An 18853-nucleotide genomic window follows, 5' to 3' on the forward strand; every position below is an offset into this window, starting at 1 on the left:
CTCTGTGCCATTTGAAAGATTTTCCTATTTCCTATCCTGTAGGTAAAACTAGATGGGAGAGGCAAATGTTTCAATGTAAAGGAATTTCCCTAGCATTTCCTCCAAAATGCCCACATTAGAAGACGTGCTCTTTATTTCAATTGTGTAAAAATGCTAGATTTTCCTTCACTTGAGTAAGGCTAGGTACACACGTGCAATAATTACTGTTTGAAAACTAATGAATAATGAATGATCAACGATTATTCACAATTATTTTGAACGATTGTATAGTGCACGATTCTGTACATGTTGTAACAATACCATTGTTCAAATATAATCCACCAATAATGTACACACACTAGATACGATCGTTTGAACGATGCAGGACATGACGTGTACTAAAGAACGTGTATCACAAAACAATCCACGATCACTGAACAACTGTACACACAATAGATAGTGAATGATTGTCACCCAATCAGATCCGCCGGGATGATCAATCGTTTCCAGCGACATTCCTCCTTTTTTAACAATTATCGGACGATCCATTGTTAATCGTTCTTTTACTATGACAATTTTTGCATGTGTGTACGTAGCCTAACCAAGACAAAGAAATAGAGTACAATTCCTTATTGTAAACACAAATGACAGACTAGACTGTTCTAAGCCTTTTACCAGTACAAGCATACCTGCAAAAATGAGATTTGGTTTTAGATTTACTATTATTTTATTCAAATCGCAGTGAATTATTTATCTGCTGTAAATGTATAGTGAGTTTTCCATTTTTATTGTTTTAGAAAAATGCCTCCTAAAGTTTAAAAGTATTATATCAGATTTGCACAGGTAACAATGTTTTAGTCCTGAAAAGAACATGAAATTGCATACATCCCTTCTACACAAATACATAAAATTACATGTAAACCCCGTAATTATGGAACTTTGGTCAACAATGCATCAAGGGGTAAGAGAGTTGCCCTATATTTTATAAAAATAGGAAATTTATATTCCATTATATAGATTTGCATATTTACTTTATACAAAGTGCTTTAACTATATTTACATTTTAGCATTACATTTTAGGACTCTGTGAGAATATACACAGGACGTTTTCTTGTAGAACTTAAAGAAGATGTGACACTCATAAAGAATAAAGGATTATTAGTACACATTCTAGATAACTGTTGCCTGAGAGGAACATTGGGGAAAATATAGCATATGTACAGTGGCAGATCATTTCCCATGGTGGAGGAAACAATCACTATCATTCATATTGTGCAGAAACCTACAATATTTATCGTGTCCCTCAACATGACAAGAGTACGCAGCAGGGTGCCTCCTGCTCAACCTTCCCTTTCCCCTCCATAAAACTGAACAGCACTTTGTATACAGCACTCATGTATTCTACTGTCACTTTAACGGGCCATAAAAGATTGTTTCCAGCAACAGAAATGTGTACTTGCTTACGATAATAAGAGATCTTGGTTGAATGGATCTTTGTCTGCCAATAGTCATCTTGGAAAATGTTATCAGTACAAGTGAACATTTCAAGCCAGGGCAATTACTATTTTTAAATATTTCCTTTTTACAAGGTGAAAATATTAAAATGCAATAAGCAATCACTGTAAAATTGGTTCACAATAATTATTCTTATTGCAACTTATCTCCATGGTCCAAAAGCATTGAACCTTTTGAATAGCCTAACAACCAGGGTATTAGAATGAGAGGTCATTAATATCAAACCTTTATTATTTCTTTGGTTCGATGGGTTTTAAAAATAATGTCCTTGTTAAAGCTTGCCCTAAACTTGAGTGGACATTGCCGTCTAAGAATAACCACAGAGATCACAGTTGCATGATCTGTCCATTTCCAGCCAGACAGGACAACATTTTTTATGCTTTTTGGTGGTCTTCTTTCTTGATAGGCACCTGTAAGAAGGAATATCATGTTCCTCATTCTATTCAACACAGAAATTAATAAATTTGTCACTTAAATTTGTATTGATTATTGGACCATGAGCCCTTATGCATCTTTGCATAAATGACTTCCCTCTAATGTATATGGTAGGCTTTGAGAGACCCTGTTGCCTATTTTTGAACCTTCCTTCTAAGACTATTGGTGCCACCATATTGGATGTGATGGTATGTGAAGCAGGCTCAGCACAGAAAATAATTAGATATGCCCAGAAGTGGAGAGGGTTATATTAACGGCTAAGCTGGAGAACTGGCTGTATCCCAAATTTTCAAGCACGTTCAAGTAGATAATTAATTTATGGGACGGAAGATAAGAAAGCATTTAAAATACCTGTATATTAGAATACTTTTTAATGGCAGGGTCCATTTAAGCTTTAGTTGCCTGTATATGTTACTTCTTTTAAAAAGATCAGTTCCACTGACCCCCTATCTCTTGCCAGAAAATCTTACTACAGCACTCTTTGTATAGTTTTAAAGTGAGCTAAAAACCATCTGATTATCAATATGGAATGAACTCAGGAATATTTACTCATCTCTACGTAATTTTGGTGTCTGTGTTCCCATTTTAAGAATCCTCTTACCTCTTTTGATGTCAACAGGACAGGATGTGGGTTTGGGTGGGTACTTACTTATAGGGGGAAAATCCAACATTTAAATGTGTGACCAGAGGCTAGGGGGAATCTTCTGTTAAATACACCTATTCCATGAGCAATTGTCTAAGAAAGGTAAGCCCATCTCTTTCCCTACTTCCCTTTTGTGTCTTTGCGATGGGAAGTAATGGGAAATTTTCAAACAGGTAAACAGACAGCAAAAATATACTGGTCCAGCCATTTCCTACTCTATAAACTATACACATTCAAAATAAAATAACTTGGTATAATCAACACTTTTCCTATTCTGTGTGATATTTTAAGGAAACATTTTTTTCTCTTTGTTTTGTTTTTCACAGTTATAATAAGCATCATCTCTTGGTCTGGAAATGACAGTGGTCATTTAAATGCCAGACGTATTTTGACAGAAATCACTTTATAAAAATGTCAGCAAGTCTCTGTGTTTTTATTAGTTTGTTCCAAAATCAATTTAGATATTTCAGTTGAGTGCTTGTAAGTATTCCCAGAGCAATGTCCATTTCTGACTTTCTGCACAAAGGATATTACAGATTAATCAGATTTTCAAATTTACGCATAATTGCTTTGCACATTTATTACTTAATCCTATTATGTTCTCATGTCCTGACTGACATAAAGCTACTGAGATAAAAGTGCCATTGAATCATATGTAGCAGTCAATGTTATTGGTATTTTAATACTCCTGCCCTTTAAATTATTTATAGTAAAACATATAGATTAAATAACATTTTAGAGATCACGTTTGCACAAATTATCAAATTGATAATGCAAGACATATTCTGCCTTTTATTCATTAAGATTTTATTACTACAGTATGTAATAGCTGTATTGTTTATCTTTTAACAATTCTGGGCTATGAGTGAATACTTCCAGTAAACTACTTAATAATTTCGCTATACTACAGATGTGGTAGATACAGAAGGTTCTCTTTTGTCCCCTAATCTGAGTTGTCTGTTGCCTGCTGTATCCACAGCACACACTGATCACTCCACAAGGTTAGCAGGAATACAGTAGGAGCACATTGTAGTGTAATTTGCTAGATCTGCTTCTGCATTGCCAATCACAGTGAAACTCTCATGGCAGGTTTGAATTAAATGGATGACTGTGAGAAACTTTATATATATCACTTGCTGTGAGTATAAGAAAGCAATGAGGTTGTTCCAGCATCACAAAATGTCGTGCCCTAGGATCGCCAGTTCCAGACAAAAGGAAAAGGGATGGACAGGGCCACTATGCCAGTGCCTGGGTGAAAAACGGAATTATAAAAAGGCAGGCTGTGTTCTATGTTTGAGTATCAAGGCTTATATTTCATTTTTGGCTGAAGTTTTTTTTTAAATATAATAATAATTATATACAAAATATAATAGTACAATAAAAATGTGAGTACACACAAAAAAGTACACAAGGCTTATTACAGTTGCCTAAACCATGAACCACTCCATGGGTACAGACCCAGTTATTGTGATCTGTCATTATTTATGATGTCATGCATTGTGACCGATGTCACTGGTGTCACCGGTATAAATCAACTTCTAATGTAGGACTACAACTAGCAATGGGGCAATCATGAATCAATAAATTATTTGCAGCAAATGAATTGTTTTCACAAAATCCTGAAATTGGGAAATGGGTTTCTAAGCTTTAGAAACATTGACTTTATTAAAATTAATTTTTCAAATGATACTGCTCCCTGGAGAAATCATTATGCAGTCAGGCTATATTGGATGGCTATCCTGCTGGGACCCATAGGTTTGCAATAGCTTTGGTTACATGTAGCCTAAAAGGTTTTTTTCACTTTGATATTACTAAACCTTGTTAGCAAAAAAAATAATATGAAAACATCTAAATTGACCTAACATATGGCTATCTGCTTGTCGCTTTGCACCTGCATCTGGCTATAGTGGGGCTTTCCTGAGTTATACTGAAAAATAAATGTGCATGTCAGTCATCTGAGGACAAAGAAATATCTGCAAACATTTTCTTATTCTCTTGATCTCCATTGACTACAGCTTCAGTCCCTTGAGGTCATCTGTCATGATAACACCCCATCTGTTCACTGTATAAAACACCTTTTATAGGAGACCCCCTAGAATTTCTGATGTTTTCTTTTAATGCAAGGCAGTTAGTGACATTGCAGACATAAGTAAAAAGTTATAAATTAGTTTTAAAAATCTAATACCAATGTTTTAATAAAGAGGGCAAATGTACTTGCCAGGCCTTTACTATGTAGGGGTTTGTTTATCAAATGAAATGTTCAATATTAGTGCTACATTTTAAAGTTTTTACAATGTTAATGATTTTATTTATTGCACTTGGTTTTCTATCAAAGATTGAATACATTCAAATCAAATACATAGCACTAACAGTCAGTATAATTTTAATACCCGGTGTCGTTTTGTCAGGGGAATTGTGAGACAAAAGATGGTATCGTATCAGTTGTAATAAAATCATCGTGCTGGTTCTTCCTTATTTGCTCTGTGTTCAGAATTACACTTGCTGTTGCTCATCGGAGCATGAAAAGAAATTACTCTACACAGTCACGCTGGGAAGTCATGTATGTAAATTGATGTATAATGCGACCCACATTAGCCTTACTGATGAAAGGTTCAGTTTCTCTGCTGTCAAATCCTTGTATCTCCTTGAATGAGCCAACTGCTCTGAATGAACATTAGCATAATTTATGCAGCTGATAAGTGATTTGAGCTCTTGGGTTATTGATAAACCGTTTAAGCATATCATTTTCAGCCTGATGCTCCGTGACATCACCAGTGAAATGTAATGTGCTGATCTCTGCTTCAGATAATAAGACTGTGATTCTCTTTGCATTGCAGGAGCCAGAGGCAACTCCGTGGCAGCTGAGGCAGGTACAAACGATCCTCATCATCCCAGCCAGTCTCATCCGGGATTTCCAGTTGGGCCTCAGGTTTGTGATATGCATGCCCCTATTTAATATGATTGTCCTATACATGTTCGCACTTTAACCTTAGTCAAAGTATGTATGTGTTTGAAGCATGTATATGGAAAGGAGAATAAAGTGTGTGTTGTGATGCTATTGACGTTAAACTTTAAATTTAAAATACAAGTAGGATGGCGGAATCAAGTTTTTGTGTGTGTGTATATGTGTATATATATATATATATATATATATATATATATATATATATATATATATATATATGTGTGTTTGTACTTGTATGTATAAATGTAGAAGATATACCTGTGTACAAAATGTTATGTTTCCTAAATAAATCATGAAGTATTGTTTTGTATTGCCTTTCTCTATATAATCATTGATTATTTATATTTATATATATATATATATATATATATATATATATATATATATATATCCTTTCCTACTGTTCACAATTTCTCATTAAGCATACTGTTATAAAACCTTATATTCCAATCAGTCATATACACATATAACTGAGTTTTTTAAAGTCTCATTCTAGTGCATCATAATTTCCTATTTTCTTTGTCAAGCTGAAACTTTCAGGAAAAAGTGTTTTCAAAGCAGAAGCTAATGCACGAGACGTAAATTGGAGCGTTCAAGACGTATGTCAAAACTCTTCTTTTCTGCATTAAATATGGAAAAGGAGCTTGTTAGACAAAATCGCTCCCCAAGGAGCATATGTGACTGTTAGATGAACAGTGGTAGTTAATTTTTTTCTTTAGAAACTAATGTTTAACTTTTTTCTCTTTTCTGTTGTTTAATTTTGTTATATCTTTGTTATCTATGGCTTTATAAGATAAACGTATAACTCAATAATCACAAAAAGGCTTTTAGGAATCTTGGAAATACAAGTCCTGTTTGCATCTTGAAAGCAGAGTTAGTTGTTGATGTAGCAAAATCTTAAGATATTATTCATGAAACATAACAAAATAATCTTTTCTAGTTTTAAAGTATTTCACTTTCACTCGCCATTAACCTGCAAACAAGTATGCTTATGGAATTTATTTGTTCTGAAAGGAAAATGCAACCCCTGGCTGCTCTGCTTATTACCTGAATGTTTATGGAACCCATCTTTACAAACCTATATATGTTTAATATATACATACTACTAATTATGTTGTCATGCTCAAAAGTTAGCACTCTGGCCTTTGCAGCACTGGGTCCCAGGTTCAAATCTCATCCAGAACATTATATGCATGGAGATTACTGTTTGCATAGGCTTACCGTGAGTACTCCGGTTTTCTTCCCACATTGAAAAAACATGCAGTTAGGTTGATTGGCTTCTCCCTAAAATTGACCTTGTACCGTATTAGAGATTAACATATATAAAGACATTAACATATGGCTATAGTAGAGACATAGAGATTGTGAGCCCTTTGAGGGACACTTAGTGACATGACTATGGACTTTGTAAAGCACTCCATATTATGTAATTGGGCCTGGGTAAAGGGTGTCCTGAATGCCGTATAACACCTAATATTCACAAAAAAGAATCACACAGCAAGCTCTACTTTAAAGCCAGGCACATTTCAGAGGATTTACTTACGTTTAACTTCCCTACCTCTGCGTTGTTTACCCAATAAAGCTAGCAAAAACCCAGTACTTTGAGCTATGGAGTTATATGTGATTCTCTCTCCTACTTCCCTACTAAGCAGCACTTATGTAATTACCAAGCCTGAGCATATGGCATAGGCCCAATGTAAGCTCCAGCCCACTGTTGGGTTGGCACCTATGCACATTTTTTTCTAAAATGCCCCAGCAGGTGAAAAGGGGAGTGGGGAATGCATGAAAGTAAATTATGTTTAATTGCTGTTTTCTAAAGTGAACCTGTTATTTTGTTCATCCAGGACAAAGTTCAGACTTGCTTTAAAAGCTCAAAAGTTAAAACCATACATCATACATGTTAACTGGCCTATTAATACAGTGCACCTGTGAGCACATTTCATAAGGAGGGTCACTGTGTAGGCCCCTTTTGGTTTAGTTGTTGTGCCATTTTGGCCAGAACTTTAGGTAAGAGAGGGAAATAGTTAGAACTTCTATATTGATTCATTGCTGCCAGTATACTATCCATTTATGTCATGGTAACTACTTTCAAAATATGTGCACACTCAGGCTTAAAGTTGGCCTTTTTTAATGTTATTCTTGCAGAGCATCCTGCACATGTTAATTTCCGAATTGACTGCTTTCCCTGAGAACATGCTGTTGCTCAGGCCTGCCTATTCATTGTGCAGTGGCTGTTGGGAATGCTCACACAGTTGGCACAGGCTTTCCTACTAACATTAACGTTATACACAGTATTTACTTCTTCATAGAACTGCGCATGTGCGGTATTTGAGTGTCATCATTTAGAAGTGAAGGCATGCTCATTAATATTGGTGGAAGTGTAGCAAGCCCATGTTAAATAATGTATTTCCCTGGAGCCAAGAGCATTAAAGGAGATCTTGGTTGGATGAGGTGGGGGGAGGTAAAATTTCTTTAAAGACTCTTTATTAGCAAAATACCTACCAAGTTGCTAATATATTACTAGCATCATAATATAGGTGTGCTTAAATACCAGAAACTAAACCATTTTTCTAGTTTAAAGTCTGTAGCCCTTGCAGTACTACTTGGAGCATGCAAGGTGTCCAGAGCAACAAATCACATTACAGCTTTACATGAAAAGCAGGTTCCTGCAGTGCTCCTGCTATGGTGCATAAAAACTGCAGAACTTTTTAATAAAAAATGTTAATTTTAAAAAGAAATTCTTCTTAATTTATTGTAATCATATGTTAATACCTGTTGGGTTAAAGGAATACTGTCATGTGGGAATAATGGAGGCTACTAAACTCTCCTTTGAGAATCCTATTTAACTGGATGTCATTCTGATGTTTTGACTTAAACGCTGTGTTGCTAATTAAATAGATAAGTAATTCTGACACCTATTTACAGCAAGCCTGTTCTGGGTCTGTGATTTACACATACTGAAATCAGACTAGTATCTAATTTTTTTTTAGAACGAGGTCTTCAATGGCACTTCCTGTAATTTTCTTATAAAGGAAACACAGGAGTCATTTGGTTTGCTAAAGTTCTGAAATTTGTTAAGAAAGGACATTTTATATTTCTTACTCACTTTTTCTTTTTTGTTTCACAATTTGCTGCATCTTAGTACTGCCGATATCTTCCATATTTTTTGCAGCCATTTACTGTCTACCTATATGCACTTCCTAGAGGCTGCATATTATTGCTAAGGATAGCTGAACTACATAACAGTGCAGGCAGAGGATCCAATTGACACCAACATGGTCTCTTATGGCCATTTCAGAACAGAAGTGAGTTGCAGCGGTCTGCTGTTGGCTCAACACTTGTCCGAACCACTCCTATTCAAGTGAATAGGAGTGTTTGGGAACCTTTTTTGCATGCAGCTGTGGTCTGCGGCTCTAGACGCTGCGCCCCAGAGTGGGGTCAGGAGAAGAATCCTGCTGAGAGCGCACATCAGCCATAGCCGTAGACTATGTCCCCTGTACATCTCACAGGCTCAGACCAGCGATGGGGGAGTTAATCGGTTCTGGCATTTTGAGGTCACTCTGGGGGAAGTTTCCTCCTGTTTGAGTGACACCCAGGTCCCTGTGCATGTGCCCTCCGGATCTGGTAAATTTTGTGGTCCGTGGGTCCAAAAAGGCTGGCGACCACTGCTCTAAAGATCATAGTGGCACAGCTGCAACTGCTGTTACATTCAAATCTTCTTGTCGCAGTGCAGTTTGCATCCCTGGCTGCACAGCAGCAGTTTGTTGTGCACCTGGGAGCTGTCAGCCTCGTGGCTTGAAACCATGGGCCTGATCCATGTTTTCTGGATCACCCATGTTCTCTTGAAAAAGTTGATCTTCTCCATACTTGGAGAGCTTTGATAAATCTGGCCCTGCGTGTCCAAAATTAAGAACACAGAGTCTCCAAGTGCCTAAAATAGGATTACCCAGAAATAGTTTAATAAAAACTTTAAATTTTTTGTAAAAATGGAAGGATTTTTTTACTCATTACACTATTTTACTGATGTGGTGGTAAATAGACAGAAAAACAAAATTAGAAGTTATGAAATTATGGTAAACTTTTATGTTAAAGTTTATTTTTTAATGCAGATAAACTTTTTACCAATTAGTTAATTTATTCACGAGAACCTGGAATTATAATTTAATTTACTGTATCTGTTTACCTTTCCTAGTATATTCTCTCTTTGCTGTTTCTGGTTCATCTTAGATGCTTAAGTGTGTGAATATCCAATGCAAAATTCTTTGTGTCTAATGTAATGCATGTTATGACACACTTTTCTTGTACTCTTGCCTGACTTTGTGATCTCAAACTGTAAGCAGCATCCTTGAAAAGACAGGTGGATGGGAAATGTAACATCTCAACTATATTAAGATCTCCTGGGGGAATTTTAAAATCATATTGCCTTTGGCTATCATTAAATTTGTATTATTAGTAGCTGTTTAGCCTCTCCAAGCCAAAGGATGTTTGTGTTAGATGAAAGCAAGTGTTTAACAAAGACCTGGCAAACCTTCACTTTCTACAAGTTTTTCTTCTGCATTCTGCAGTTCGCAAGCTTAGCCTGAGATCTGGGCTGTCACATGGATGACTAAACAAAACAAATCTTGAAAAGTGTTAGTTTGATACTTAATAAGTGCTACAAGCAATAATGAGGTGTAAAGTAAATAAACACACATCCACCTATCAAAGTGACCTGCCAGTCTCCTAAGAACCTTAAAATGGCAGTTCCCTGCACTACATTAACTATTGTACTCACCTCTCTGGCAGCCTTTGTCACCTACCTGTTCCCTATTTAAGATCTAAAGCTTCCACCAGACTATTCAGAATTCAACATTAGTATCAGATGTCTGTGTGAACTCAAACTAATATACTCAATGAACTGAAGCCAAGGGATCAGCCTAACAGCTAGACGTGCCCTTTGTTTCCTTTTTGGCAGATTTTGATAGGGTTTAAATCCATGTGTTTAAATGGAAGATGTGTTCAGGCTACATTGTTGCATGGTGGAGATTTGTATTGTATAAAACCAATCCGTAGTACAAAATAAAATGTTGTTAACATTATATTTTATTATTATTTATTATTACTATTTTTATATTTATTATTATTATTATTATTATTTGTTATATTATATTTTTTTTGCTTATGTTACAAAAATAAATTATTATTCCAATAAACAGTCATTAATAAATCAAAAAATATGTTAAATATGTTAGGACAGCAGCTTTTTATGGCATGATCTAACATATCTTACAGTCATTATGCTGATACAGAAAATCTCGTAGTCAACTCCTCCAAAACATGATTTCCTTGCTGTTCTTAATTTGTCCTGCTTAGCCACTATGTTTATTGTCTCTATAGATTGCCAAATAATTGATTCTGAGAGAATAAGATGTGTAATCAATGTGCAGTATACAAGCAACGACTCCATTATGTACTTATGCTTGCACTTCATTTTGTCACTGAAAGACAACATTAATTATTAATAACTCAACAAATCTGCAATACGTGGTCATTAATGGCCATTCTGTCAATCAGGACTATCATATTGTTGATATAGCAACTGTGTAGGGAAAAACAACATACAGACTCTTATTAAGTCATTACATATCAGGGCACAAGAAGACATAATCAGTTTTAAAAACATTTGACATGCACTTTAAATGCGTAGCAAAAGCTTGCAACTGGGTTTCCCATATAACACTGATTTATTTCAGTATTCATGATATTGGCCTAATAAATAGAAAAGCAAAAGGGTAGTTAGGGTTGACTCATAACAAACTAGTTGGACAGTCATTTAGCTAACCTTAGATTATTTGCTATTAGCTCTTTAATACCCTTTGGGTATATTTTTTTCTTCTTTATACAGACCTGTGCATGTTCTAAATGACCCTCTTCTCTTATTTGTTCCTGCCAAAATTTAGTCTGATTCCAGTTGGTTTTGCAATGCATTGTACATTTTTTCTATATTAGACAACAGAGTTATTTTGTGTACAATAATGTATTCCATAATCAGTAGTGGGGCTGGTTTAGATTACAACAAAAAAAAATTCTTAACAATGATTAGCTTTATCATGACACAACCCACTCTACTCTTTGGGTTACATAAAACTCAATTATTTGGATCAGATTGTATGTAACAGGTTTCCAACCATTAGTTATCATCAGAGGTTCTCTGAAGATATAAAGTAGAAATGCTGGACAATATTCATCCTTTATACTGGTAGTATACTATAGTTATAAAGAATCCTTTGATGTTTGCACAAAAACATAACACTTCCAAGGAAGCTGTTTATTACGGTAGTATAGTAAACTTTCATTCCCAAAGGGTTCTTATAATGGCTAGTTTTTTTTCCATACCTATGTTCAGCATCAAAATGGTCTTGGGCACATGCATGTGTAAATGGTCATTTGTTCATAACTGAAGGCAGATGCATGGTGCACCTCTGTTTCCAACTACGAGCACATGTGTAGAGTTGGGCTCATGGGTCTGTGTTTGTGGAACATGTGACCCATTTTGTCAGGACTTCATTTGGCACAGGGCAATAGTATTCAAGTTCTTCTCATGACAGTATTTAGCTAAAAGCTTTCTTAGATCTGGAATTTTTGCTGCGTTTTTGCTGCTTGTCCCAACATCAGCCTGTGTTTTTTTTATTTGCCATTTTTAACCTGGTCTCAGATGTCTGCTTTACTATTTCCCACTTCGGTGTCACCTGTCCTTCTAGTTGTAAATGGGGGAATTCTAGGGATATATTTAGTCCATTTTTACTTACTTTTCTGTTTGGGTAAATCAATATTCACCATCATTGTTACCTACAATATAATTATTTCAATTCTAAGCTTTCTGATGGGTGGCTAGTCAGAGCTCTACATTCATTATCTACAGCCTCCGGCAGAAACTTTACACCCACCACATAAATGTGGGCCGACATCTAATGCTTGGTCCCTCACTGGTTCTTCCTATAGAAGTTTGCATGATTAATATGCCTTGTAATGATGTAGGGACACCAATTGGAACCGTACTGTGCAAAAGGAGATGCAGGTATTCCTTCTGAAAGTGTCAAATGCTGAAGAATTTGCACAAGAACATAGCACACGAAGACAGTAGAGTACGAACATGCCATCTGCCAAGACTTCTATTGCAGGGAGCTTTTATTATACTTATTGAAGTGACAGGGTCATTTTATGCCTTTTAAGTAACAGAAAGTGCAAATATATAAATTATAGCATAAAATGCATTCACTGCATTGCTTTTAGCCTCATTTGAACTTGTATAGTCAAAACAACTTAAAAATCATGTACTACTGTGGTAGGCAAGGAAGACTCCACCAAACAGCAGTTAATTCTATTTTATCATGCAACAGACAAATACGACAATGGCAGGAAAATCAAGTTTTGTTATGATTTTCATGTAAAGTAAAATATTGCCTTGGGGAACAATGTGATATACTTGTGCAGACACTTGTAATTCTCATGTTTATGTACAACATCAAAGCTTTGCAGTTGTACATACTAAAAAATGGAAATTTATATTTTATACACTTACATGCATTTTGCTTTACACCTTGCATTCAGTATACTGTAAACACTATTCAACCTGATGATAACACAAAAAAGGAATATGATATGCTTTTCAATGTACAACTTTTTCCATTTCATGTTAATATATATTTACACTTACCAAATTCTGATTATTTAACAGCCACTGCTAGCAGCGCAACAGTTGGCGTCCGCTGTAGCGGGAGTAATGCCAGGAGGTGCACCGGCCCTCAACCAGCCAATTCTCATCCCGTTTAACATGGCCGGGCAACTTGGGGGGCAGCAAGGACTGGTTCTGACATTGCCTACAGCCAACCTTACAAATATTCAAGGTCTGGTGGCAGCTGCAGCTGCTGGAGGGATAATGACTCTGCCATTACAAAATCTACAAGGTAAGTTTGCCTCTTTACTTGTAAAACACAGAATTGTTTTAAATAAATAATTAGATCAAAGACCTTTAATATTACATTCCATAGCAGTAGGTGATATGTGATTTAGAGGATATTCAATTCAATTCAACTAAAATTGATATAGCTACAAGTTAATGAATCATTTCAATTTAAAATCTATTCCACTGGCTTGCCTAATATTGCATACTGGCTATAATACTGGCTTGCCTAATACTAATATTGCACTGGCACTGTCATTCAGCTCATTCCTTTTTCCTAGATCTACACAGCTCAGTTGTTCTGCTAAAAGGTCATATCCAAGAGTAGATCACTAACAACTTGATCACTAAATAGAATACATGGCTCTGTATGGAGTAAACTACAAAGTAGCACATAGTGGCAATCAATCTTGCATGACTCTGGAATGTTTCAAACATGTGGGATTGACTGGTACAAAATGCTACTTGCTTAGATTATTACATTGTTATGTCTGTTTACCCAACATTGGCTCCTGGTAGCAATTAATTGCTAGTGCTTTAAGTAACATGGGGTACTAAAATATATTTTGTGCAGCTCTAGCCTTATAGCCTTATGGATACCCAATGTCATAATATCCACTGGCTTTTAATACCAGATAGTTCAATAGTAAGATATGTTCCCTCTGTGGTCACTTTAATCAAACAAAAATCCATAATGTAATAGATATTAATGTAGACACATCATAAAATACACATAAACCTCCAAAATGCTTTCTTGTTTCTTTCTCCTTTTTGTCTTCTCTTCTCCCCCATATTTTACCAGCTATCATTACTTTCCTAAATTAAAGATTTAAAAAATGAAACCAATGGAATGTTATACTTGATATATTTATTTTTTTCATATATTTTTGTGTTTGAAAGCTCTGATGACCTTTTATTTTGGTCCTATTTGACCTTGTTTTTTTATGTTGATTTTGTAACTTTTATCTACATATACATTGGCCACTCTTGTTTTAATATTGATGGTTATGTTTGTTCTGTGTGATCTTCAGTAAACTTTGAATTATAAATTAAATGCACAAACTAAATCATATTACTATTTTGAGTTAAAAATGAGTGTGACCACAAGAAAATCATATTGATGAAAGGGATCAAGGGAAAAGTATTTAAAAGTATATGAAAATAAATAAGATTGATGCACACAGACTTTGCTTGGAAAACTTTGGCACACCACTGGACTTTCTGTTTTGCAATTCTCTCACAGGTAAGTATAAGACTCAGAGTGGGCTAGGATGGGGAGTTCAGCAGGGGTGATAAAATGTTAGAGAGTGTTTTACAATTACTGTAAGCAACCAGTCGGGACTAATCATACAGATGTGGGTGTTGCACTTTGCACACACACACACGCACATGTATATATATATATATTTATATAAAATATATATACAATATATATATAAATTTTACCTTGAACGGGCAACATTAGCAACCCGCCAAAAAACAAACAAACAATGATTAGGGAAAAAAAGCAATATCTATGTTCATTTACAGATAAATACATTTCAGATTAAAAGCCATACAATCAAATGTTAAAATAATTTTGAAAAAAAAAGTTACTTTGTTAACCTTTTTTTTTTTTTATTGTCCCCTAAGCACCACCTGTTGGTGTAGCAGCAGCTTATGCAGCACCTTGTGGCTATTTTAAAGATTAATGTCAACAGACCTTTCTTATCATACTTGTAAATGGTTTTCACTTTAATGTTTAAAATAATGTCTCTCTCATACCATTAACTTGCTGCAAGGAACCTGTCAGTCATAAATCATAAATGAAAAGGGGCAAGCTAATGCACAAATTTTACTTGTTTAAAATTTGAGAGTGCATGTAAAGTAGGGAAGCAAAGATTAAAATAATGCAGAAACAGCACTGAGTAAAAGCAGATTTAATAAAGTGAAGGAAGAGGCTTTTTAGACGAGGTGGATGATAAAATCTTAATGAAGAAACAGGCATTATAAATATGCGTCCAGCTGCATGTTTTTGCTTATGTGTATATATAGCATTATAAATAAACATTAAGTAATGGAACGCAGTACGTCATGAATTCATTTTGCTTACCAGTTTTGAATTCTTTGCTGAGAACACATAATCGCTATGGACTTGCTTTAATGCTTAACCTTTTGTGGGTTTGTTTGTATTTCATTATTTATATTTCCATGTCTACCCAATGTTTATTTACTTTTATATGTTTCAAATTCACTACAAATAACAACTGGACAATGTTACAGCCAAGGACTACAAAAATATTTATCCTCTTTGTGTTCTTTTTTTTCTTGCTAACTTATCTCTTTGGGTTACTTCCTGTGTAGGTTGCCTGACATCCTTTGCATTGGTCCCCTCTTTGATTGGGTCACACCTCTGGCCTCCTTAGACTTCCAACATCTTCTTATGATAGTCTCACAATCCCCTTTTTTGCCATGAAATGGCCACACAAGAATTTGGCACCTGTATGTCTGGCCTTTGGAAGAAATTCTTGTTTAGATGCAAAACCTCCAAACAAGAACTAAAACCTCTGTCCAACACAAAGTATACATACTTAATAACTAAAGTATACATACAGTATATATATATATATATATATATATATATATATATATATATATATACTTTAACTTACAAAGGAATATAATGTGATAAAATTTGTATGAAATTCAGAAGTCTTATGCTATCATATTCTACAGTTCATTAAAATATAAATCACCAAACTGTATAGTTTTCCTGTCTTTAAATGTGAAGGCTGCATTTATCACTCTTTTTAGGGCTTTTTTCTCTCTTTGTTTACCTGGTGATTTTACCAATAACGCACTTTCTGTCCTAGGTTACTATGATCTGTTTGGGGACATAGCCGATGGCTCAGTCTGAATTTTCAGTCATACAAACTGTGTTTTAATGCAGGTGCTTTAATAGGATGTATTTTTAGGTAATGCATAGTGCCCAGGTAATTCCTTTGTCTTCCTTTGTCTTTATTATTTATGTGTAAAATATGGTGAAAAATATAAAACATCAGTTTAAACATGTATAAACTCAACAAACATAAAAAAAGAACAAAAACTTAAACATAAAACTGACCAAACACTATTATAGGTTCCATCCACAACGTTGAATAATACAATCAACACAGATGTAAAGAACACTCTGAAATATGACAGCTAAAATGCAGATTAAGATTTGTTTTTTGTAGATTAAGGCACTAATAGGATAGATAATGCTCAGTGCTCAGTTACAGCATTTTTTGCAGACTATAATACTTTTTATTCAAGTACTCGGGACAGTGGGGAAATGAATACTATGTTTCATTGATTCCAATTGCTCACCTGTACTAGCAGTTTGTGAATCCCTAGTGAGCATTATATAAAATCTGTTGGATACTTCTAATGCTTGCCTGTGTAAAAACACTTCATACTGTTCTAGAAAGAAGCAGCATTTTATGCCATTATTGGCAACTCAGAACAACCAAATGTACACCTATGAGAGTTGTACTGGAGAAATAAATTTTACATTTTACTGTTTAGAATACTCAATTTAACAGCTAATGTTTATTGTGATACAAATCAAATATGTTGCCTTCATTTATTATATCATTTTTGCTATAGTCTTTTCCCTGACTTATGTCACTGAGAATGCGTTCTTACCAGGGACCCATATGCCTCCATGACATTATTATGAATCTGACTTGCAAGGAGGGTTTTACAGCTCTCAGAGGTAAGGTGTATTTGTGTGACAATTGCAATAAGATTTTCCTGTGCGCCAGTTACACTGGAAGACAATGTACTAGAACAAAGTGACCCATGACATGTGATGCACGGGAGATACCTAACTGTTAGCCAACCTATATAAAGTGTTTGTGTGTGTATGATGGGGGATGGGGGGGGGATCTTAAAACTTGTTGTTGGGATTTAATGAAGGGTTATATCTCCACAGCACAATTTGTGCTGTGTTGGCACTAGAGGTATTTTATTTAGAGTACCACAATTATAGGCCATATAACTGATATCATATATCTAATATATCACTAATAGGAGTGAGCTAGTTTTTGAAGATTTTATTTTTAAATCTTTGCTTTTGCTGCAAAATTTGTGTAGGGGAAACTTGACTATGGGAAAAATTACTTATTTTTTTAATGAAATTTTGTGATTATTTAGCAAGTTTACTCTGTTTCTCAAATATACATTTATATTTTTCATCACTCTGGATATGTTCCTACAGGTGCACTTTACCCCCTCCTCTCAATAATTTTGGTGACGATAATAGGTTTAGGTGCTTTGCAATTGCAAAAATGTTTGCAGTTGGCAGGTTTATATTCCCAATTATGTTTTTAATTCAGAGCAAAAAAATATGAATAAAAAAAAAAACAAAAACAAAACGATGGTCTGCTTGACCATACATTCCCAGTAATTTTGGGACAATACTATGATCAAGGGCCTAATTTGGACAAAATTTGGACAAAACCACATGGTTGCAGTGAAACATAGAAACCCAGAGTAAAGTTAATGATTAAAGGAAATCTTAACAGCCTATTCCGTTTGGATACATGTAGAATGCAGCTGATTTTAAATAAAAATTCTTTTTTTTTCAAAGATCAAATTATTATCCCTAACAGGCACAAATGTTTATATTCAGTTTATCACTATTTTTAAACATTACTTTTCATGTTGAAACACATTGATTTAAAAATAAATAAAACTAAAAATATTGATTTGATGGAAGAATCAAGGCACGTACTTAGGAATATATAGTTTGTAGATATCAGTCCTAAAGCTTATGTTACTTTATGTGGTTAGGTGACAGATACTTTGGAACTGCTAATACAAAATGCCTAAATAGTCTTTCAGTTATGGATGATAATTACTGTATACAGCATATATGTTATGATAAGGAAATAGGTTTTCAAAGTGGAAAATTACAGCATTACAACTATACACCTAACCACAATTTTCAGGTAATTACAAGTTTAGCACAAGGCTCTTCTTCCCCGTAATATCATTTAAAAGCAGTTTTGTCAAATATGTCATGTTAATGTAAGTAAAATGCTCTGCCCTTAGCAGTTTTGGCACAGGTGTCTTCTAATCCAAAGAAAATGTGGATCCATCACTTCAGTTAAAACCTTACAGGCATATAGCAAATGAGATATCCACAAGTCATACTATGGCAAGCGAGAATGTGAAGCCAAAAAGCAATAAGCCTTGAAAAGTCATAGGTAACTGCCGTGAATTGCAAAAACGGAAATGATTGACAATCATTTAGCAATTTCTTGCATATATTGGTTTGGTTTCCCTGGCGCTTTCATGCAGGAAAATAGCTGTAACTATACATATATGGGCTGATTATGTTGTGAACCTT

At 34.8% G+C, this 18853-nt stretch overlaps 1 protein-coding gene across 1 annotated transcript in view; it reads left to right on the forward strand.

Moving 5' to 3' along the window:
* The window catches only part of POU6F2 (POU class 6 homeobox 2), a 229238-nt gene that overhangs the window by 88632 nt on the left and 121753 nt on the right, over positions 1-18853 (forward strand). Inside the window, exons 3-4 of the mRNA XM_072412222.1 lie at positions 5410-5501; positions 13255-13483. Of these exons, the coding sequence (XP_072268323.1) occupies positions 5410-5501; positions 13255-13483 (321 nt within the window). The remainder of the gene's footprint in view (positions 1-5409; positions 5502-13254; positions 13484-18853) is intronic.

Source organism: Pyxicephalus adspersus, chromosome 5 (genome assembly GCF_032062135.1).
Source record: "Pyxicephalus adspersus chromosome 5, UCB_Pads_2.0, whole genome shotgun sequence".
NCBI lineage: Eukaryota > Metazoa > Chordata > Amphibia > Anura > Pyxicephalidae > Pyxicephalus > Pyxicephalus adspersus.